General features: G+C 44.8%; 1 protein-coding gene across 2 annotated transcripts in view; it reads right to left on the bottom strand.

The window, feature by feature from the left end:
• The window catches only part of ISM1 (isthmin 1), an 89,532-nt gene extending 67,069 nt beyond the window's left edge, over positions 1-22,463 (bottom strand). The window contains exon 1 of one of the 2 annotated variants that reach the window (XM_018056928.1): positions 22,248-22,463. In XM_018056928.1, the coding sequence (XP_017912417.1) occupies positions 22,248-22,385 (138 nt within the window). In that variant the 5' untranslated portion in view covers positions 22,386-22,463. The remainder of the gene's footprint in view (positions 1-22,247) is intronic. The other variant, XM_018056929.1, reaches the window with a different exon arrangement.

Genomic DNA, 23,914 nt, shown 5'->3' with positions numbered 1-23,914 from the left:
CAGCTCAGTGAGATTTCTCAACGTGAACACAACCATGTAGCCAACACTCAGACCGAGAAACAATATTAGCAGCAGCCAGATGCCCCCTTCTGTCCCCTTAATGAGGGTGGCTGGTGTTTTCTCTGTTCCAACAGCATAGATGAGCTTTTCCTGACCATGTAACACTAACAGAATTTTCTTGCATGTACACTTTTGTGACTGGCTCCTTCCGCGTGACACTACGGTTGTGAAGTTGTACGTGTTGTGTGCAGTTGTTTGCTCTTTTCCCAGTGTGTGCACTTACTGCCTTATTACCCATCCTCCCGTGGATAGGCACTTTGGGTCTTTCCAGTTTGGGGCTATTTTAACTAGCGCTGCTATGAGGATTCCTTTTCAGGTTTTTGAGTCCACGGATAAATACATTTCTGTGGGGATTAGACCCAGGATGGGATTGCTGGGTCAGAGGGTACATATATATTCTGTCTTAGCTGCTACTCTGGAAAAACAATTTTCCAAAGTGTTCCCATCTGTTTGTGTTCCCTATAGGTGCTCCACATTCTTGCCAACAGTCTTTAGTTTTTGTTTCCATTTTGCCATTCTGTGAGATAATATAGTGATTTCGCACTTCTAGTGGTCATATTTTTTTTAAGTTTTATTTGTTTTTCTGTCGAAGCCATCAACCTAGTCAGTGTTCAATTCTGTGACAATCACAAAGTTACTAAGCTGTTAAGATCATTGACATGAGACTGGTCCCAACCCAATGTTTGGGGAGCAAAGAGAGAAGGGAGAGGGCACTACAGAACATATCCAAAGTACGAGACAAGTTCTGTCAGGAGCAAAGCAAAACAAAGGGTAAAATTCACTGGGGGTACAGGGCTGTCAGAGACGTGGGAAGGATGGCAGAGAAAGATCTAGAACCACGGTGGCCCACAAGCTGATTAGATATTAGCCGTGTAATGCCACAACCAGGAAAGGAAGTATGATACTCCTCTCAACTATGGGAAACACTTAAAAATTCCTGACCACTCTCTCCTCAGAAGACCTTGAGGAAAAGGTCTTTGTGGCACACCAAGGAAAGGGAAGAATCTGATTAGTCACAAGGAAAAGAGTCTTCTGGCCAGAAACTATAATTGGAAAGCAGAATATATAGCTCAGAGAGCTGGCAAAACTCTTGTCCCCAGGTCTGCCTGCTTCTCTTGTTATGTCTGAGAAAGGAAGGCAGGAAAGGGTACCCCTTTGTAAGGGACACCCTACAAAGGTATTTCCGTCTTTGGTTGTTAAAGCCCATGGGTGATGAATAATGTATCTGTGGGCACAGTCCCACCCCCACCACGAAGCACACAGTTTTAAGTAGTGAAATTGCACAAGAGAGACCAGGCAGAGGAGGATGGAAAGAGAGAAGCGTATGTCTCTTGACTCAGAAATCACTTTTGGTGGAATCCAGTATGGACTGAGCAACCCGTGGCCTTTCTGGGTCTGGTTTCTCAGAGGCAGGATCCTGCAGACCCCACTCCCTGGTGGCTCAGATGGTAACGAATCCGCCTGCAGTGCAGGAGACCCAGGTTCGATCCCTGGGTTGGGAAGATCCCCTGGAGAAGGGAAAGAGTACCCATTCCAGTGTTCTTGCCTGGAGAATTCCATGGACAGAAGAGCCTGGTGGGCTACAGTCCACATTTCCTCAGCTGCAAAATGGGAGAGGATCTTCATTGGGCTGTTGTGAGAATTAAAGGTGCAAATACACACAAAGTTGTTATTTATTCTGCTCTTGGCACAGTATAAATGCTGAAGGTTAGCTTTTATATCACCATCAGCATCATTGTCACCATGTTTGAAGATAAAGTTTAAAAATCAGTATAATTATCCCATTAGGATGTCTATTTTTATTTATTTTTAGGGCTTCCCTGGTGGCTTAGAGGATAAAGCGTCCACCTGCAATGTGGGAGACCTGGGTTCAACCTCTGAGTCGGGAAGATCCCCTGGAGAAGGAAATGGCAACCCACTCCAGTACTCTTGCCTGGAAAATCCCATGGACAGAGAAGCCTGGGAGGCTGCAGCCCAAGGGGTTGCAGAGTTGGACACGACTGAGCGACTTCACTTTCAGTCGACTTTTAGATAAGGAGAATGAAACGCATAGAGTTGAAGTGACTTGTCCAGGGTCACGCTGCTCTGTAGCACCAGATTCAGGGGTTGCAGTGTCCTTATGCACCAAGGATGGTCCTTTCAATGTTATAACCTCCCATGGATACCACTTTTACTATCCCATTTACTGAACAGGACACAGAAGCGCAGAGAAGTGTGAGACTTTTGCTGAAGACACACACATGAGAAGCAGAGGAAGAACTGAAACAAATCCAAAGCCTTTGGCCACCCTGTTGGGCTTTGTGAAGAGTTTTGGCCAACAGGATGCTAACAGATGTGATCTAAGCAAAGGCTGGAGTGTGTGTCCTTCAGGCTTGCCTCTGCCTTTCTGTGATTTTTCATCACCATGAGAGGAGTGCAGGGCAGGTAGCCTGCTAGTTGTGTAAGTCTGGGAGATGCAGGAAGAAACCCAGACCCAAGCCTTAGCCTGGAGCCCAGCCTGCCTACATCTACTGAGCCCCAGCAACCCACAGGCCCTCAAGTGTGAGAATACATGCTTGTTTTTACAGGCCACTGAGGTTTGGGGTAGTTTGTTGTGACGCTCAATTGGGCAATAGCTAAATAATACCTGATCTGTCCTGAGTGCTTCTGAGGACTTGCAACTTGCAAGAAAAGCATGCATCTTGACCAGAGCTTCTTAATCTGTAACGAGCATGTGATTCACCAGGGGCCCTGATTAAATTGAAGATCCTGGTTCAGTCATTCTGGGTGGGGCCTGAGATTCTTATTTTGTAATGAGTTCCCAGGAGACCCTGTTGCTGCTGCTCCATGCACCACACCGTTGGTGCAAGTGTGGAGAAATCACCCCTAGCTTCTCACCTGTACCTGCAAGTCACAACTGCTCCATGTCCCTTGGGGCAGTGGATGGGCCACCTTATGTGTCAGTAAAGAATAGTCCTTGCCCTCTAGCAAGAATCCTCTGTGTGTTTCTAAGAGCCATCACTCTCCTCATGTCCAGCGTGGCCAGAGGGTCAGCTCATGTTAACATTCCTGCAGCCTTTTTCCTGGGCTAAGCATTAGAAACACTTAATGAGATCTCCCCTTTTGAATTTTTGTCCTTCCTGAAATTTGAAGATTTCCAGCAATAAACCTGGCTTCCAGTTCATTTTGCTCATAACCAATACCAGATTTCCAAGTCACAATGTAATTGCGTCTCCAGGCAGGAGATACAAATCTATTTCTGGTTCTGTTAACTTCCAGTCAGGCAGGGCATCAGGACAAGAAGATGAAGGGAACATCAAACAGCAGCTTACAGAGGAAGTCAAGTCTCCTGCTAGGAGACTTTTCCAGCTCTTGTTGGAAATAGTTCTTGTCCAGCAACTATTTCTTTCTACCACCACCATCACCACCAGCAGCAACCATGCTCACCTGGAGGATTGAGCACCCTGAAACTTTTGATTTGGAGAATCCTGAAAAGGTAGGAGAATTCTTTCCAAGGAAACAGTATCTTCTCCTCTTCCTTCAGTTTTCCATAATTATGGATTATACGCTTGTGTATTAGCTGTAGGAAGATACCATCCTGCAACTAAACTTCCAAATTCTCTCGTTTTCTAACAGTGTCCTGGGTTTTATAGATCCTAAACATGTTATATGAGTGCCTGTAAAAGATTGCCACAATTTTATTATTATTTATTTATTTATTATTTTTTAGGGGAGCATGGGACAAATCGGAATATTAGGATCTACATATATATCACACATATATCTATTACATGTATATATTACACTGATTGCGTGTGTACTCAGTCGTGTCTTTTTGTAATGCTATGGACTGTAGCCCACCAGGTTCCTCTGTCCATGGCAATTTTCCAGGCAAGAATACTAGAGTGAATTGTCATGCCCTCCTACAGGGGATCTTCTCAACCCAGGGATTGAAAACTCATTTCTTATATCTCCTGCATTGGGGGGCAAGTTCTTTACCACGGTGCCACCTAGCTTATATATATATATATGTATATATATATATATATATATATATATATATATAACAATGCGTAAAACAGATAGCTAGTGCGAACCTGCTACAAAGCACAGGAAACTCATCTTGGTCCTCTGTGACAACATAGAGGGCTGGGATGGGGAAGGGTGGAAAGGAGACCAAGAGGGAGGGGATATTCATATATGTACAGCTTATTTACTTTGTTGCACAGCAGAAACTAGCACTATATTGTAACACAATCATATTCCCTCAAAAAAGTTTAAAAAAAGATTGCCACAATTTTAAGTAAGCTAAACATATACCCAGCTAGTCTGCCTCTAAGAATTCATACAAGAGAGATGAAAGCATATGTTCACGATGCAAGGACTTACACCCAAACACTCACAGCATCCTTATTTTAATAGGCCCGAGTTGGAAACAACCTCAGCGTGCTTCACTGGGTGAGTGGAAAAGCTTATCGTATACACATACCTTGGACTACCAACTGGCAATAAAAGGATCAAACGCTTATGCACCAAACAACATGGATGCATCCCAGAGTCATCATGGTGAGCAAAAGAGCGCCCCATGCTGTACACTAAGTACCAGTCTGCTTAGGTAAAACTCTAGGAAATGTAAAAACTGATCCATAGTGACAGAAGGCAGATCAGTGGTGGGGCTTCCTGAGGAATGAAGGAGGAATCCCCAAGGAACACAAAGAAGCTTTCAGAGATGGTAGATTTATTCATCATCTTGATGGTGGTGATGGTTTCACAGGTGTCAACTCCTCCCTGTTCACTTTGAGTATGCACAGTCCATTGTATGCCAACTACACCTTAATAAAACAGTATCTTTAAAAAATAATAACACAACTGCCCTTGTCCTCCTTGTTGTCTCCTCATCACAATCTCTAAGAGGTGGCTGGGAGCCAAGGCATGTGCTTTGTTTCCTTGGCTTTGGCATGGATTCTCTCTCTTGATGCTGGTGGGAGTAAGGCAGCACCTGGGTGACCTATGACATCATTTCCAGCCCCCCTTCCCCGAGATGCTTCATATAGGTTCTAGCCACACCTTGTTATTTTCAAAAATAGAGATGAGGTGTACAGCAGGAAGCAGCCTCTTGAATTCACAGTCGACCTGCCTTTTCCAGGGTCACTTCTGCTGCACATCTGGGATCGAGGTGCTCCAGACTGTGAGTCTGGCAGCCCCGAGCACCAGACACAAAACTGAAATTCTCCTGCCCCTTTGACCCTGCCACGCTGTTCCTTCTGGGGAAGGCGGGCCCAGGAGTGCTGCTGTCTGATGGAGGTGCACCAGCTGGAGACAGTGCTCTGTGTGAGATGACTGGGTTTCCTAAGACGTGCCTGGGTCAGTTCAACAGGAAGGAGGAGTGAACCTGGTGTTTTCACTTCTACTCAGCTTACAGAAACAGCTTTCCTGTGACACATGCTGGGCTGTGCCTGGAGAGCTGACGCAAAGCTGCATGCACCCAGGAACCGTGACCACTCCCTTTTTCAGGCATTAGAAGGTGCTCTCACACACCCGTGAGGGCTTCCCAACCATCCTCCCACCTAAAACGGCAAACAAGTGCAGGACGAGGCTCTCCTGAGGAAAACAACAGTCATCTCTCTATACACGAGCCATTCACGGGCTCTGCCTAGGCCTGACCTTTCCCATTCCTATGATTTCGGAACTCCGCTCTTCCCAGCTGCTCTGGGAGGGGATGGCATGGTTTGATTCTGTTGCTGCCACTGTACATCTCTTTCTGAGGTGAACAGACTTCAGCCTTGTTATCAGCAGCAAGAAACAGCAGGCACCTCATGCAAACTCCACACCGTACGTCTTCCTGCACCCGAAGAAATGGCCAGTGATCCCACGGCTGAGGTTTGAGTACTGCTTTGTTTAGTTTGGGGCTTCTCTGGTGGCTCAGAGGTTAAAGCCTCTGCCTGGAATGCGGGAGACCCAGGTTCGATCCCTGGGTCGGGAAGATCCCTTGGAGAAGGAAATGGCAACCCACTCCAATGCTCTTGCCTGGAGAATCCCATGGAGGGAGGAGCCTGGTGGGCTACAGTCCATGGGGTGGCAAAGAGTTGGACACAACTGAGCGACTTCACTTTGTTTAGTTTAGTTTCTTCCAGAAGCAAACCCTGAGACAAAGAGCAAGTGGTCCTTGGGAGATATCCCCGGGAAGCTCTGGTAGGAGAAAGGGAAAGAGGCGGGGAAGGGGAAGAGCCACAAGGCTACATGATCAGGTCAGTGACCGGGACGGGCAGTGAGCGCATAGTCCAAAGAGACTGGCACTAGCACGTCTATTTCTTCGCATTGTACTCCTCCCAACATTTGCACTGACACGCCATAGAAAGAAAGGAATTAAGCTTTACATCTCTTACGTCTAGGGCTTCTTATGACGTTCTTACGGAAGAGTAGTACAGACAAGGTTTAAATAAAATGCAAAATGAGTTTTTCCTTTTCAGTAACACACTCCCTTGCTGTTTCTTCAACCTCACTGCATTCAGTCCTGGGAACTAAGTTGACATCCCAGTCCCAGCCCTTGAATAATCTGCCTTTTGAAGAATGAGTACAGACAGTGAGGTACCCTTAGCTGTCACTGAAGAAAGGGGCTTCATCACCACCCTTTCCATTGTGAAGCATAGAATCCTGAGCCAAGGTCACAGATGTCCGCAGATGAAAGGGAAATAAGAGGATCACATACACCATTAAAACACTGTAAAATTAGATCAGTGAAGACAAGTTAAAAACTGAGATAATCAAATGTGGAGAAGACCTATTAAATAATAACCTTTACGTCCTGCATGAGATGTTTCTTGAAAAGGGAATGAATAGTGGGGAAAGAAGCACAAACATGATATTAAGATGTGTCAGAAAAGATTTAAAGGACACAGTAGAGAAAAAACTATCTGGTCACTGACGGCTGTAAAAACGTACTTGTACAGGCTTCCAGATCAAGATTGCAGAGTAGGACACGTCCTCATCTCCTCCTACAAGAGCACCAAAGCTGCAACTAGCTGTTGAACAGCCATCAATAGGAGGACACTGGAACCCACCAGAAAAAAGGTACTCCACATCCCAAGACAAAGAAGAAGCCTCAGTGAGACATTAGGAGGGGTGCAATCACAATAAAGTCAAATCCTATACCCACCAGGTGGGCAACCACAGATTAGCGAATAATAATATCAAAGAAGTTCTTGCACTGTTGTGACCATTTTGAACCCCACGTCAGGCTTCCCAGCCTGGGGATCTGACAAAGGGACTGGGAATCCCCAGCAAATCTGGCCTTGAGGGCAAGCAGCGTTTGATTATAGGCCTTCCAGAGGGCTGGGGAACCAGAGACTCCAGTCTTGGAGAGCACAAACAAAAGTTTGCAGCACTGAGACCCAGAGAAGAGGAGCAGTGTCTCCACAAGAGACTGAACCACCACTACCTGCTAGTATTGGAGGGCCTTCTGTGGCCTCCTGTGGGTCAGCAGGGGCTCACCACAGGGATGGGGGTGCTGGAAGATACCCCCTGGCGTAAACCCTCTTGGACTTCACCATTAACCCCACCATAGAGCCTGTAGACCCCAGGGCTTTGATGCCTCAGGCCAAACAACTACCAGGGAGGGAGAGTAACCCCACCCATCAGCAGATAATTGGATTAAAGCTTTACTGAGCAAGGCCCTGCCCACCAGAGCAAGACCCAGTTTTTCCCATCACCAACCCCTCCCATCAAGAAGGTTCCACAAGCCTCTTGGCCTCAGCCATCAGAGGGCAGACAGAAGAAGCAAGAAGAAGCACTGTCTCACAAAACATATTACAGAAAGTTAACCATAATGAAACAGGAGAAAGTTATGTCCCAGATGAAGGGACAAGATAAAATCCCAGAAAAACAACTAAATGAAGTGGAGATAGGCAACCTTCCAAAAAAAGAATTTAGCATAATGATAGTGAAGATGATCCAGGATCTCGGGAAAAGAATGGAGGCCAAGAACGGGAGGGTGCGAGAAATGTTTACCAAAGACCAGAAGAACTAAAGAACAAATAAACAGAGATGAATGATACACTAGTAGGAATCAACAGCAGAAAAACTGAGGCAGAAGAACAGATCAATGACCTGGAGGACAAAATGGTGGAAATCACTGCCACAGCACAAAATACAGAAAAAAGAATGAAAAATGAAGACAGCCTAAGAGACCTCTGGGACAACATTAAAGGCACCAACATTCGCATTATAGGGGTCCCAGAAGGAGAAGAATGACAGAAAGGGCCTGAGAAAGTATCTGAAGAGATAATAGCTGAAAATTTCCCAAATATGGGAAAGGATATAGTCAACCAAGTTCAGGAAGCACAGAGAGTCCCAGGCAGGATGAACCCAAGGAGGAACACACCGAGACACATAGTAATCAAACTGAAAAAATTAAATACAGAGATAAAATATTAAAAGCAACAAGGGAAAAGTGACCACATACAAGGAAACTCCCATCAGGCTATCAGCTAATTTCTCATCAGAAACTGTACAAACCAGGAGGAAATGGCATGATATATTTAAAGCGATGAAGGGAAGAACCTACAACCAAGAACACTCTACCCAGAAAGACTCTGCTTTTGATGGAGACATCAAAAGCTTTCCAGATAAGCAAAAGTTAAGAGAATTCAGCACCACCAAACCAGCTTCACAACAAATGCTAAGGCAGAGAACACAAGGAAAAGGAAAAGACCTACAGAAAATAAGACCAAAACAAGAAAACAGTAATAGGGTCATACATATCAATCATTACCTCAAGTATAAATGAATCACATGCACCAACCAAAAGACATAGACTGGCTGGGTGGATGAAAGCGTGTGTGTATGCACTTCCACATACCACATCACTCTGCTTGCCTCTCCCAAATTGTTAGTGATTATTTTATACTGTTAAGTCAATCATGTTCCCATTATGGCTTGCAATTGTAATTATTTTTTATTTTTTGACTGGCTATTGATTGTGAAAACTGATAAACATCTTTTACTATTGTGATTATGTAACTATTACTCACTTTATACCACTGTATCATGATTGGTCAACAGAAAAATAATAGAACTCTGTATCACCAAAACTAGGGTCTAATAGAAAAACCTATAATCACTTTTTAAAATCCAGATGCATGTCAGAATTATCATGAAATTTTTTGAAAAATACAAATACTCACGTACTGCTTTTTTTTGCCAGATATGTTTGTAATGAGCAGTCATGTTTAAAAACAAATGGGCTATATGATGCTCGTTTAGCTAGTTTGTTTCACTATTTCTATTTCAAATTCAGTGCTCCCATTTCACTTATGTTCTCCAATTTCTCCATCTCTCTCTTTTTTTTTTTTTTTTTTGATGTTCTTTCTCAGGACTTCATCAAGTGTAGGAGAAAAGGTTTTGTATACATATATAAATATGGATAATATATATATATTTGAAAATGTGAATTTTTGCCTAACTAAAAAATTATGACAGTTTAATTCTACTTGTTTGACTTAGTCTGAATAGAATGCTAGATTTCTAATTAAAAAATAGATACACAACAAACAACAAAGGTTTACTGTATAGCACAGGGAACTACAGTTAGTATCTTGTAATAATCTATGACGGAAAATAATTTCAAAAGTGATATGTATGTATTTGTATAACCAAATCACCTTGCTGTGCATCTGAAACATTGTAAGCCAATTATACTTCAATTATATATATACATAATATATATATATTCTTTCTTTTGGAGGCTTTAAAAACACAATAGATTCTTCTTAATTGAATGGATAGTTCTCACGACTTCTGAGCCTCAACATCAATGCCTTTTAGAACATGGCTGGGAAACAATGAATGAAGGGGCTGCACAAATAACAGGACTTTCTTCTGGTTTGTATACTGGAAAATAAAAGTGAAAAATAAAATTACAGTGTTTCAATTCAAGGTGGAGGCTGGGTATTTTCATTTACTTATTTTCCTGCTCTAAATTCTACTGAGAAAGAAGATGAAAAAGAAGAATAAATTCCCAACAGAACTGGAAAGCTGGGAGGGACCGTCTACAGAAGAAGAAATGGTTTCAGGCAGACATGAAACAGATGGCACCCAATTGAAAGTGGAACGTTACAGAGTTGAGAAAGTCAGAGAAAGATTGCCAGAAACAGCGAGTTTCTTCAGAGGAATTCCCATAGCAACGTAAAGAATAGAGCCTGTGTCAGTTTCACTAGCAAGTATTAGAAATGAAAACCTATGTCCTGGATTGTACAAAAAAGTTAACATGATCTTATTTACAGTAACTATCCAAACCATTGGAAACAACCCAAATGACCATCAATGGGGAAATGGATAAATTAATTGTGGGATAGTTATACAATGGAATACCCCTTAACAATAAAGAAGAGAAACTTACTGGTGTACACAGCAACAAAGATGAATATCAAAAATAATATGTTAAGCAAAACAAACCCAGACACACACACACACACACACGCACACCATACAATTCCATCTATGTGAAGATTTAAAAGAGGCAAACTAGTTCATGGTGATAAGAGTAAGACACTGGGTGCTTATGGGGGGGTGTAAATTGCCTACAAAGGTGCACTAGGAGACTTTTGGGGACCATGGAGATGTTCTGTATCTAATTTTGATAGTGGTTATATAGGTATATATAATTGTCAAAAATGGAACTGAATCTTTAAGATGCATTCATTTTATTGTATGTAAATTATTCTTCATTAAAAATGTTTTAAATATGTAGAAAGAGAAAAAAGCTAAGGAGGAGAGGAGGGGAGGAGGGAAGGAAGAGAAAAGAAGGGAAGAAAAGAGAAGAAGCTACAGAAGTTGGGTGAAAAGGGTAAGGACAGGAAACGGATAAACAGGGAAAGGACTAGCGCTAAGGCTGCCAAAGCTGGAAGATTAGGCCAAGACGTAAAATGCATTAGAAAAATGCAAAGAGAAAAACATTAGAGATGTGGAAGACCGTTCGATTTTGAAATCCTAACATTAATGTCAAAGTCTACCAGGAGTTCCAGAAGGTGAATACAAGGACATTGGAAATAAGCAAAGAAATTACTAAAGCAACTTTCTCAGGCTGAAGAGAAACTTGAGGATTCAGATTGAAAGCATCCACCACATGCTGAAGAGGAATAACAACAAAGGCCCTAATTCTGAGCACAAGCTAATTAAATTTCTGAGCATTATGAACAAAGAGAAAAACCCTAAAAGCTTCCACTTAAAAAATCACTTTCAAAGAAAAAGCATCAGACTTTTCACTGAAACATGAGATGCTACAAAAAAACTTGCATTATATCTTCAAAATTCTTAGGGGAAACAAGATAGAAAAAAACTAACAGCCAAATTAGCATTTAAGTGTGAGAAGCACATAAAGATGTACTTAAAATTTTAGAATCTAAGAGTTTATCTTTTTTATTGTTTCTTTTGGCCACACCACACAGCTTTCAGGATCTTAGTTCCCTAACCAGGGGTTATACCCGGGGCCCAGGCAGTGAGATTGCTAAGTCCTAGCCACTAAACCTCCAGGGAACGCCTAAGAGTTTATCTTTTGATAAAACCTTTCTGAGAGAACTTTTCGAGAATGTATTCCAGCAAAATAAAAGATGAAGATATGAGATTCCAGAAGCAGCAGCAGGAGACAAATTAAAAAAAAAAATCTTTAAGTCTAAATAATGATTGGGAGAATTATACTACTGCTAAGAAATTATTCCTAAGACAGCAAAAATGAAAAGTAATGAAAGAAAGAAGAAAGATATTAGAAATGGAAAGAAAAATGAATAACCTAGCACTAAATATTCAGATAATGTGATTAAAATTTGAGAGAGATAAGAGAAAGAAATGGCATATTAGAATCTTGTTTGAGGAAAGTTTAGTGAAAGTCACTCAGTCATGTCTGACTCTTTGTGACCCCCTGGACTGCAGCCCAACAGGCTCCTCTCTCCATGCAATTCTCCAGGCAAGAATACTGGAGTGGGTTGCCATTCCCTTCTCCAGGAATCTTTCCAATCCAGGGATTGAACCTAAGTCTCCTGCATTGGAGGCAGATTCTTTACTGTCTGAGCCACTAGGGAAAGTTTAGGTTATATTATAAATACTCATTGAGTCTCAACATTGATAGAAAAGTATGATTTCAAATCTATTTGCTAAATGTTAAGAATTGGAGAGATAAACCCTTTCCAAACTTGAAGAATAATAAAGTAAGTAAATAATATTTAAATACTTGCTGCTACTGCTGCTAAGTCGCTTCAGTCGTGTCCAACTCTATGCCACCCCATAGACAGCAGCCTGCCAGGCTCCCCGGTCCCTGGGATTCCCTAGGCAAGAACACTGGAGTGGGTTGCCATTTCCTTCTCCAGTGCATGAAAGTGAAAAGCGAAAGCGAAGTCGCTCAATCGTGCCCGACTCTAGCGACCCCATGGACTGTAGCCCACCAGGCTCCTCCATCCATGGGACTTTCCAGGCAAAAGCACTGGAGTGGGGTGCCATTAAATGCTTAAGTGCCAAGCTCTAACAGAGCACTTACATGCATTCAGTGTTATAATTCTTACAACACAAGGAAATAGTTTTTGTATACCTATTTAACAGATGAGGACATTTAGACCTAGGCTAACTCTCTTGCCAAAGTTCACATAGATAAATTGGAAGGTGGGAGGCAAAATGAAGAAAATTTGAAAACACTAAATAAAACTGAAAACATATCTTCAAATCTATTAGTAATCACAATAAATACAGGTGGGTTACATTCATTGATCTATTACATGACAAAATAAACTGGCTATTGGTTATTAATAAGAGATATTTAAACAAAAAGGGGAGAGAAAGGCTGAAAATAAATGTTGGAAAAAGATACCCAATGAATGGCAAGAGGAAAAAAAATAAGCAAGAGATGCAAAATTACTATCAAAATATATTGAAAAGTCAAGAAAAAGATGTATGAGGAATTTCGCCTTGATAAAAATATAACCACCAGGGAATTCCCTGGTGGTCCAGTGGTTAAGACTCTTGCCTTCACTGAGGAGGCCATGAGTTCAATCCCTGGTCTGGAAGGAGAACTAAGATCCTGAAAGCCACTATACTGCTCCCCCTCACCCCCCAAAAAACCCACCAAAAAAGATGTTTTATCTCCTAACACCATGAATTCTAAACAAATAAAGCAAAACTTCATGGATAATAAGGAGAAGAGAAAAATGCACAGTGGTAGGGCCAGAATGTAATTAAATTATTTGAGGAATAAGCAGATTAAGTAAACAATAAGTAAATCAAGATGAAGCGTTTTCACAATATAATTAACCACCTTGACTTGATAGGTCTTATAAAGATATTTAGGGGCTTCCCTTGTAGCTCAGTCAGTAAAGAATCTGCCTGCAGCGCAGGAGACCCAGGTTCAATCCCTGGGTTGGGAAGATCCCCTGGAGAAGGGAATGGCAACCCACTCCAGTATCCTTGCCTAGAAAATCTCATGGACAGAGGAGCCTGCAGTCCATAGGGTCGCAAAGAGTCGGGCACGACTGAGCGACTAACACTAACACTATTACAAAGAACATGTAGTCGTACTTTGGCCACCTAATGCGAAGAGTTGACTCATTGGAAAAGACTCTGATGCTGGGAGGGATTGGGGGCAGGAGAAGAAGGGGATGACTGAGGATGAGATGGCTGGATGGCATCACTGACTAGATGGACGCGAGTCTGAGTGAACTCCGGGAGTTGGTGATGGACAGGGAGGCCTGGCGTGCTGCGATTCATAAGGTCACAAAGAGTCAGACACGACTGAGTGACTGAAATGAACTGAACTGAACTGATGCATGTATTATATAAGGCTTTATACTGATAGAGTAAAAATCCAATAAAACATGATATTTGAGAAAGTATAAATGATCAAAAATGACTAGAGAAAAGTTATAGTATCTGATTAGGCTGTTGACCAAGGAATAATATGGAACATTAATCAATGATCTCAATCAAAGAGGTGCCAAACCCAAGAGGGCTAACAATGAGTGAATTCTAACAGTCTTATAAGAAATAGATAATTCTTATTACTTAAAGCGCTAAAGTGAACAAAAAAGGGTTTCTAATGCACACCATGAAACCACAATGATATTACTCCAGAAATGGATATTGCTAGCTCTCATGCATACACCGAGAAAACTGTAAGCGCATATTGCTAAGTATAGCTTTCCTAGATTCTAAAACTAATGAATTGGAGAACATAACAGAAAATAAAATGAAAAATTTACAATAGCAGCCAAACCTTGAAAACAGCTTGTCGAAAGAAATGTGAAAAGAAAGATGAAGAAAGCTGTAAAGCTTCACTCAAGAAATAGAGAAGCTTAAACCATGTCCTGAAAGAGAGGATAATATAAAATTTTCAATTCTTTTCAGTTTATCCTCCCCCAAATATATATAGCAATTCTCATTAAAAGCTCAGTGAGTTTTTAAACAAAATAACTCTTAAATCTGTTTGAAAATAGATATTTTATAAGAATTTCTAAGGAAAAATTTTAATCAAAGCATATATTCCCTATTAAAACATACTATGAAACTACATGAAATAAAAGGATACAGGATGCTTGGGGCTGGTGCACGGGGATGATCCAGGGAGATGATATGGAGTGGGAGGAGGGAGGGGGGTTCAGGATTGGGAACTCATGTACACCCGTGGTAGATTCATGACAATGTATGGCATGACCAATACAGTATTGTAAAGTAAAATAAAATAAAAATTAAAATTAAAAAAAAGTGTAGTGTTATAGAATATAAAACATTAATAGAAAAATGAATGTCAAGAAACATTTGTTTTTTGTATATGTATATATAAGACATTTGTTTCTTGTATATGTATATATATATATGTATGCATGTATATCCCAGTAATGTATATATGAAAATTTTAGTATATGTTAAAAATGGTATTTTGTATTAACAAATATAGAATGAAATATTTAAAAAATATGATAGGACAAGTGGCTATTCAACAAAAATCAAAGTTTTATCTTTATCTTAACCCCACAAATAACTTCAAAGTAAGTTGTAGTTCTAAACAAGAACAACAAAAACACTAAAAAACACTAGAATAAAATACATTTCAATATTCTGACAATCCTTATTTGAGGAACTCTTTCTTGAGTAAGGCTTGAAAATCCAAAGTTATGTGAGAAATGATCCAGAGTTGATTACACTTAGAATAGAAAGTTTCTGCATGACCAAAGGCAGCATAAACAATGTGAAAAGATGAATACAAGAGTGGTTCAACATTTGCAGTGTCTGACCTAAAAGGTCAATATGGTAGGCATTTTGCAAAGACAGCCATGATGACTCCTCCCATCCCTGAACATTGCTGGTCCTCCCATCAAGGAGTCAATTTCTGGTCCCTTAGAATCTAAGCTGATTCAGTGATTTGTTTAATCAGTAAAATGAGGCTGACGTTGAATTGGGCTTCCCTGATAGCTCAGTTGGTAAAGAATCCACCTGCAATGCAGAAGACCCCGGTTCAACTCCTGGGTTGGGAAGATCCCCTGGAGAAGGGAGAAGCTACCCACTCCAGTATTCTTGGCCTTCCCTTGTGGCTTAGCTGGTAAAGAATCCACCTGCAATGTGGGAGACCTGTGTTTGATCCCTGGGCTGGGAAGATCCCATGGAGAAGGGAAAGGCTACCCACTCCAGTATTCTGGCCTGGAGAATTCCATGGACTGTATAGAGTCGGATATGACTGATGACTTTCACTTTCCTATAAAGTTCATCAAGAGGCCTTGCAGTTTCTGCTTTTTCTCTCTGGCTGCTCTGAGCCCACCATGTAAAGATATGCAGAATAACTTCCTTGAGGATGAGGAAAGAGCGTAGGTGACAGCAAACACCAACTATCAAACGCATGATTGAGGTCCTCTAGCCTACCTAGCCCACGTCAAGCCAACAGAAAGCGACAGCCAGCTGAGTAAGCCTAGGCAAGAGCCGCAGAAGAGCCACCCACAGAGCCCAGGGCAAACTGCTGACATGAACTCACGAGCAAACAAAATGTGGCTGTTTTAAGCCACTGTGTTTTGGGATGATTTATTATGTAGTAATAGTTAAGTTGGAGAAGGCAATGGCACCCCACTCCAGTACTCTTGACTGGAAAATCCCATGGATGGAGGAGCCCGGTGGGCTGCAGTCCATGGGGTCGCTAAGAGTCGGACACGACTGAGCGATTTCACTTTCACTTTTCACTTTCATGCACTGGAGAAGGAAATGGCAACCCACTCCAGTGTTCTTGTCTGGAGAATCCCGGGGACGGCGGAGCCAGTTAGCCATAATTTAAAAAGAATTCCTGAGATAAGAGAACACAATCTACCTGGAAAATGGTTCAAGGCAAGTCACAAAATAAGAAACACAAAGGTTGTTGACTTGAATCAGAGCTGGAGGAGTCTTGTCATAGACTGGAAGAAAAACTCCAGCCTGCCTGGGTCTGAATCCTGGCCCTGCCCATCATGGTTGTATGACCTTGCATAAGTTATTCAAATCTCTGTGGGTCCCAATTTCCTCATCTGTGAAATGAGGATATATATACTATCTATCTCATAGGGTCATTGTAAAGAAACTCAGTAGCATTCAGTTCAGTTCAGTCACTCAGCTGTGTCCAACTCTTTGCGACCCCATCAATCGCAGCACGCCAGGCCTCCCTGTCCATCACCAACTCCCAGAGTTCACTCAGACTCACGTCCATCAAGTCAGTGATGCCATCCACCCATCTCATCCTCTGTTGTCCCCTTCTCCTCCTGCCCCCAATCCTTCCCAGCATCAAAGTCTTTTCCAATGAGTCAACTCTTCGCATGAGGTGGCCAAAGTACTGGACTTTCAGCTTTAGCATCATTCCTTCCAAAGAAATCCCAGGGCTGATCTCCTTCAGAATGGACTGGTTGGATCTCCTTGCAGTGCAAGGGACTCTCAAGAGTCTTCTCCAACACCACAGTTCAAAAGCATCAATTCTTCGGTGCTCAGCCTTCTTCACAGTCCAACTCTCACATCCATACATGACCACTGGAAAAACCATAGCCTTGACTAGACGGACCTTAGTCGTCAAAGTAATGTCTCTGCTTTGAATATGCTATCTAGGTTGATCATAACTTTTCTTCCAAGGAGTAAGCGTCTTTTAATTTCATGGCTGCAGTCACCATCTGCAGTGATTTTGGAGCCCCCCAAAATTAAGTCTGACACTGTTTCCACTGTTTCCCCATCTATTTCCCATGGAGTGATGGGACTGGATTAAGTACAAATAGATGTTGCTTTTGCTTTTACTGCTATTCATAGCTCAGATCAGCTCTTGACTGAAGCAGTGAGCACAAGATACTGAATAGTTTTATTGAAGGCAAGTAGATGGACGATGGGGCTTAGGAGTTAGAGGACAAAAACATTTAGTTACATTTCAGAGTTTGGCTTGCTTTAATGTTATTGCAAAAATGATTAGTTTGATGATTTCAAATACTTTCTTAAATCACATTGTTTGAATGAATTCTAGCTTTACTATGTAAAATCTATAAAAATTCATGATTCTGAACCTGAGCTTTAGTAGAGAAGCACTCATTTGAATTTCCCTGCTGGTTCAGATGGTCTGCCTGCAATGAGGGAGACCTGGGTTTGATCCCTGGGTAAGGGAGATCTTCTGGAGAAGGGAGTGGTTACCCTCTCCAGTATTCTTGCCTGGAGAATTCCATGGACAGAGGAGCCTGGTCGGCTCTAGTAGATACAGTTGCAAAGAGTCAGACATGACTGAGTGACTGCTGCTGCTTCTCAGTCGCTTCAGTCGTGTCCAACTCTGTGTGACCCCCATAGATGGCAGCCCACCAGGCTACTCTGTCCCTGGGATTCTCCCAACAAGAATACTGGAGAGGGTTGCCATTTCCTTCTCCAATGCATGCATGCATGCTAAGTCAGTTCAGTTGCGTCCGACTCTGTGTGACCCTATGGACAGCAGCCCTCCAAGCTCCTCTGTCCGTGGAATTCTCTAGGCAAGAATACTGGAGTGGACTGAGTGACTAACATACGTTAAAGCTATACAGTTATTATTATCATTGCCTGTGGTTCTTTTGTGGGATATCCTGTCTTCCAGGCTGCTTTTGATTATGTATAATTGTTTTATTACTATTTATCAATTAAAGACATATGAAAGAGCTAATCTGAGTATCTGATCAACAGGAGACAAGAAGAGATAAGATTTCATTCAAAAGTGAAAAAACTGATTTTTCTGTGCATTTTTATATAGCTGTTACAGACAACTGTAAAATTTCTTATATTTTAAAATACTGAAAACAATATAAAGACTAACATTCTTATTTATTATCATTATGAGCCACAAACCAATAGAAACAGCATTATGTTACTGCCTCATAACAATATACCTACCGGTATAGAGAGAGTCACAAAGTCAAAAATATATCTCCTAGTATGTTGAAACTCTGGAGGAGGGCATGGCAACCCACTCCAGTATTTTTGCCTGGAGAATCCCATGGACAGAAGAGCTTGGCGGGCTACAGTCCATGGGGTTGCAAAGAGTTGGACATGACTGAAGTGACTTAGCACAGCATGCTGCTACTGCTGCTGCTAAGTCGCTTCAGTCATGTCCGACTCTGTGCACAGCATAGCATGTTGAAAATACCAAAAAAAACCCCAAAAAACCCATGGTTAGCCATGTTTATGTGTGTGTATATATGAATATATATATAATGAAGATAGATAAATATGTTCATATTTGACACAATAAGACTGTCAAGATGTGTTTGATAATGTAAATTGTTACCCTTTCTTTTGTAGCCAGCATAACTTTATCAAGAACTGGGAACACAAATATTCTTCAAAGATTTTTATACTCATAAAATAACAACAAATTAAGCAGCTTCTGGCTCTGCAACCTCAGGTCAAGTTACCTAACCTTAGTTTTTTCATTTGAAATAGGGATAACAATATTGCTTAACTCATGAGATTTTTGTGAGGATTTAAAAAGAAAACATATGAGAAGTGCTAAGAATAGCGCATGACACATAAAAGACATTTGACAGATCTTAGCTACTATTGTTGGAGAAGGCGATGGCACCCCACTCCAGCACTCTTGCCTGGAAAATCCCATGGATGGAGGAGCCTGCTGGGCTGCAGTCCATGGGGTCGCGAAGAGTCGGACACGACTGAGCGACTTCCCTTTCACTTTTCACTTTCATGCACTGGAGAAAGAAATGGCAACCCACTCCCAGTGTTCTTGCCTGGAGAATCCCAGGGACGGGGGAGCCTGATGGGCTGCCGTCTGTGGGGTCGCACAGAGTCGGCACGACTGAAGCGACTTAGCAGCAGCAGCAGCAGGTACTATTGTTATTCTGACTTCTGTTCTATTCGATGCCCTTGATGTCAGATCTTAAACAAAGGTGCATCTCTTACAAATGTTCCCAAATATTAAACTGGTAAGAACAAAGACTACACTTGACCTTCAACAAATACATGGACACCAAGGGGGAAAACGGGGGAGGGATGAATTGGGAGATCGAGATGGACATATATCCACTACTCTGTATAAAATAAATAACTAACGAGAGCCTGCTGTGCAGCACGGGGACTCTACTCAGCGTGCTATGATGAACTAAATAGGAGGGAAATCCAAAAAGGAGGGGATATATGTGTGCATATAGCTGAGTCACTTCACTGTATAGCAGAAACTAACACAACACTGAAAACAACTAAAATACCCCAGTCTAAAAAATAATAAATATTTCCCGATATACTACAGTTTGAGTAAATAGAGCTACCGCTGTGTCTTTCTGACTCCAACCTCATATTTTAGAATATTTTAAGCAGAGATAAAAATAATGTAACATAAAGACTGATGAACTTTTGGATTGCAAAGCATGGTTTTTAGCAGCTTAAGCTATCCCACAGCCAACACATTTAAGTTCAAATGCAGCTTAAGATGGGTTAAACATCACCAGTAAACATACAGAATATGGTGCCCACAGTTTTGTTTTCAAATACACCTGCTACCAGTGAATTCACATCCCGAACCCTGAAAACCACAGACTAATAAGTGTATTTTGCAGACCTCCTCACTTGGCAGAATACACTCTCTTCAGTTGAATCGCAAAACTTTTGAGAGTCAGAGGACCAAAGGCATAACTTTAATCAGGAAGAATATAAAACTTTCATAATAACAAATTACAAAAGAGTAAAATTATAAACTAGACTGTTAAATTCATCAATCTGCCTGAATAAGTTAATTGAGTGGACAGAATAACCAAACACGATTACAAGATAAGCTGAAAGCTGATGGATTACCAGCTACTTGGGACTCAAGCTACTCCTAGGAGCCTTGTTCTTTCTAAATCCCCCATTTCTTCTGCTCTGCTGGGATAGTTCTTCAGCCCCGGGCTCTTTCGAGAATTTAATCCACTTCCCCTTTGCAGCGGCCACTTCCACCAGCTGCTTCTCTCGTCGCCTTAACATTCAAACGGAAAAGGCCAAGCCTAGGTTATTCTAATGATAGCACACACCTCATAAAAAAATCTGCCAAATTTACTTTTCCATAGAACATCATTTTCACAGCTTTTCATGAGTCCGTGAGGAGAGAAAGCATCATGTATAGAATATGACTTCCAGAATTCTTGAAGATATTAGGCATTGTTCCCAGTGTTACGGTGGGTGGGTGTACCACCATCTATAGAATGGGGGTGTCTTCAATTTCCCCAAAGAGATTGGGTCAGGCTGTCACTGTACCTGTGTGCCCACAGGAGAAGAGGAGAGGACCTCACAAAATTAGGACATTTTCAGAAATGTTCCCAGGTTAAAAGAACTTCAGGCTCTGGGGTGCATTCTTTTTCATTCCTGGTTTTACATTCCTGTGTAAAGATCACCTTGCTTTAGTCTACGACACCCTGCCAGAGACAGAACATGGTGTAACAAACCAAGAGTTTGGGAAGTGTAAACTTTGCAAGTTTCTCAACCTCTGTACCTCGGTTTTCACATCTATGCAGGGGTGGGGGTGGGGATATTAACAATATACATCATTAACTACATCATTAAATTAGTTAAGTTCTGCAAAGAACTTAAAATTAGCACATGGAAAGCACTCTGGAAGTATTTAAGGGAATTCTTCTCTCTACACGAGGGTTTTTAGGCGACACACTGCATAAAGATGTGAGGGAGGAATTAACAGGGCAATGATCTTAAAACCCTTTGGCAACAATGAATGATGCTTATCTAGACATTGCCAGAGTACAGAGTTTTCAGAGGGGCTGCTTGGAGGAGGAGATTTTAGAAGTGAATTCCTGCTGCCTCCTGAGAAAATCCCTGCTGACTTCTTTACCCATGCCCCACGTTGACAGTTGTCAACACCTCTGACAGACCCAAGGAAAGGTGTTTTCCAAGGGAACGGCAGAAAATCCCTACCTGGGCAACCCTTTATTTGGAAACCGGAGAATCCATTCTGCGTCTGACGCCGGCTATCCCTTCTCTAGTTGTGACCACCCCCCCCCCCCACCCCTACACACACACACACACACACACACACACACACACACACACACACACACACTGCGCTGGAGCTGCACAGACAGTCAGAATTCCATTCCTAAGGCGACCGTCAATAGGGGCGGAAGGCTGGAAGAAGTCTTTCGCTGTCAACTTTTAAGCCCCAGGTAACGCCATCTTAAAGTACAACAGGTGGCTTGACTCAGTCTAGGAAGGTGCAAGGTTGGCTCGGGGACCACGTGGGCGACCAGGGATACTTTCTTCAGGGAAATTATTTCCTGACCTTTGGCACTGTTTTCTGAGTTGGCAGATTCAACCGGGTTGGTTCTTCCTCCCAGACCTCGTTTGGGGGTTGTCCTAGGTTGAGGTCTCCTCCCGCTCCTCCCCGCCTCTCAGAATAACATCACTTCGCCTCTGAAGGGCAACCGAAGACTGAGAGCATCCCAAAGCCAACACATGCGTGCTCCACACTCCTCCGCCCGTCTCACGCCCAGGTACCTGGGGACAGACTCGGAGGAGCGTGCCCCCGGACCTCCGAAGCGGTCCAGCCTCCAAGCACTTAGCCCGCCCCGTCCAGGCTGGAGACGGGTGGCCCCGGCCAAACTACTGCCCAAACAGCTGTTCTTTGGTGGGGCGGGGACCCGCCTCCCCGCATCTCTCAGGTGCGAGGTCAGCACCCAGCCACCCGGGTCCCGGCCGCCACGCGCGCCCCTGCCCGGCGGCGCACTCACCTGCAGCGGGGCCCGGCTGGCGTTGGCCGCGGCCGCGTCCGGCCGGTCGGCAGCTCCGGAACCGCGCAGCACCGTGATGTGCAGCGTGAGCAGCAGCAACCCCAGCAGCAGCAGCAGCTCGGCCGCCAGGCGCACCATCCTCCGCAGGCGCGCGGCTTTAGGACCCGGCGCGGCGGGCGGCGGCGGCGGCGGCGGCGGCGGCGGCGGCGGCGGCGGGGGAGGAGGAGTCGGAGCCCGGGAGTCCGGCAGCGCGGCTCCCGCCTCGGCCCCCGCCGGGGCCCCGCTCCCCGAGCCCGCAGCACTGGCGCTGGCTGCCGCGGGGCGCGCCAGGCCCGGGGAGCAGGAGCCGCCACCGCCGTCCCCGCCGCCGCACCACGGCGGAGCCACGGCGGGGCCGGGGGCGTCCAAGCCGGCGGCGGAGCGAACCCCGGCGCTCCCCGGCGGCGGCGGCGGCGGGGACGGCGGGCCGCCCGGGGCCCGGGCCGGGCCGGGGCCCACCCTGCGGGCAGCGGGCAGCGGGGGCGGCGGCGGGGCGGGCGCAGCCGAGCCCCCGAGCGCACATGGGCGCCGCAGATGTGGCCGCGGCGCCGCAGCTGGAGCGGGAGCGGCCGCCAGAGGAGCGCGGGGAGCGGGAGGAGGAGGAGAAGGAGGAGGAGGAGGAGGAGGAGGAGGGCTTCAGCGGCGGCCCGCAGTTACCTCCACGCTTGGCTCCCCCGCCCTTGCCGCCCGTAGCCACTCACCCGACGAGCCACCTCCCCTCCTCCCCGCGCTCCTCCCGGCCGCAGGCCGCGCCGCCCCGCCGCCGAGTCCTCGGGAAAGCCGGCTCCAGGCGGGGGCCCCGGGTGCGCGGGGGCTGTCACTGTTTGGAGGTGACCCGCGAGCCCCTCTGGAGTCCGCGTCCGCCTGCCGGGCTGCGCCGAGCGCGCGCCCCAGCTGCCGAGGTCGCTGCGGCCGGCGAGGGCAGAGCCCGGCGCGCGCCGAGGCTCGGGGCTGTGGGGTGGTGGGGGGTGCCTGGGCGAGGTTGGAAACTTTTATTGACAAGTGGAGTTGGGAGTTGTGGTGATGGAGAACCGAGAGGGCGCCGGCCCAGCCAGGTGTCTGCCGGCGACTGTGCGCCCCTCCCTGCAGCTGGCCTATGTACGAGGGGGAAGAGACGGGGTCGTTCCAGAAAGGTCTTGACACTCGCTCCCAGACGGTGGGCCGCCCGCTCACCGAGCACCGCTGCTCAGGCGCCGGCGGCGGTGAGTAGAGCCTGGGAAGGGAGGCGAGTCCGATTCGCCGGGCGTCCGTCTGGTCCAGCGCGCAGGTGTCTCGGCAAGAAGCGGCAGGGGTGAGGTGCCCGTGGCTCGGGCGCGCAGGACGGAGGTGGGGCAGTGGGGGCCAGTCTCAGCTCAGGCCGGCGCGGGCCGGGGGGCTCATCCCGGAGGCGCCGCGCCCGGAGGGGTCCTGGGGGCTGCCGTCGCCCAGTTGCCGCTCCCGGGCCAGCGTCTCATGACCGCGCTGAAACCTCGGGCTCCCGCGCGCCGCTCATGCCTCGCAGGGGACAGCCGGCCGGTGGAAGGGCTCGAGGGTCGAGCAGAGGGCGCGCGGTCCTCGCCTCGGATGCACGAGAGAGCCGGGTCCGGGGCTTGGCTCAGCTCACCGCAACAGCGCCGCGGATCCCGCCT

This window comes from Capra hircus, chromosome 13 (assembly GCF_001704415.2).
Source record: "Capra hircus breed San Clemente chromosome 13, ASM170441v1, whole genome shotgun sequence".
NCBI classification, from domain to species: Eukaryota; Metazoa; Chordata; class Mammalia; order Artiodactyla; family Bovidae; genus Capra; species Capra hircus.
The sequence above is the reverse complement of the archived record's forward strand: the minus strand, read 5'-3'. Positions and strand labels throughout refer to the sequence as shown.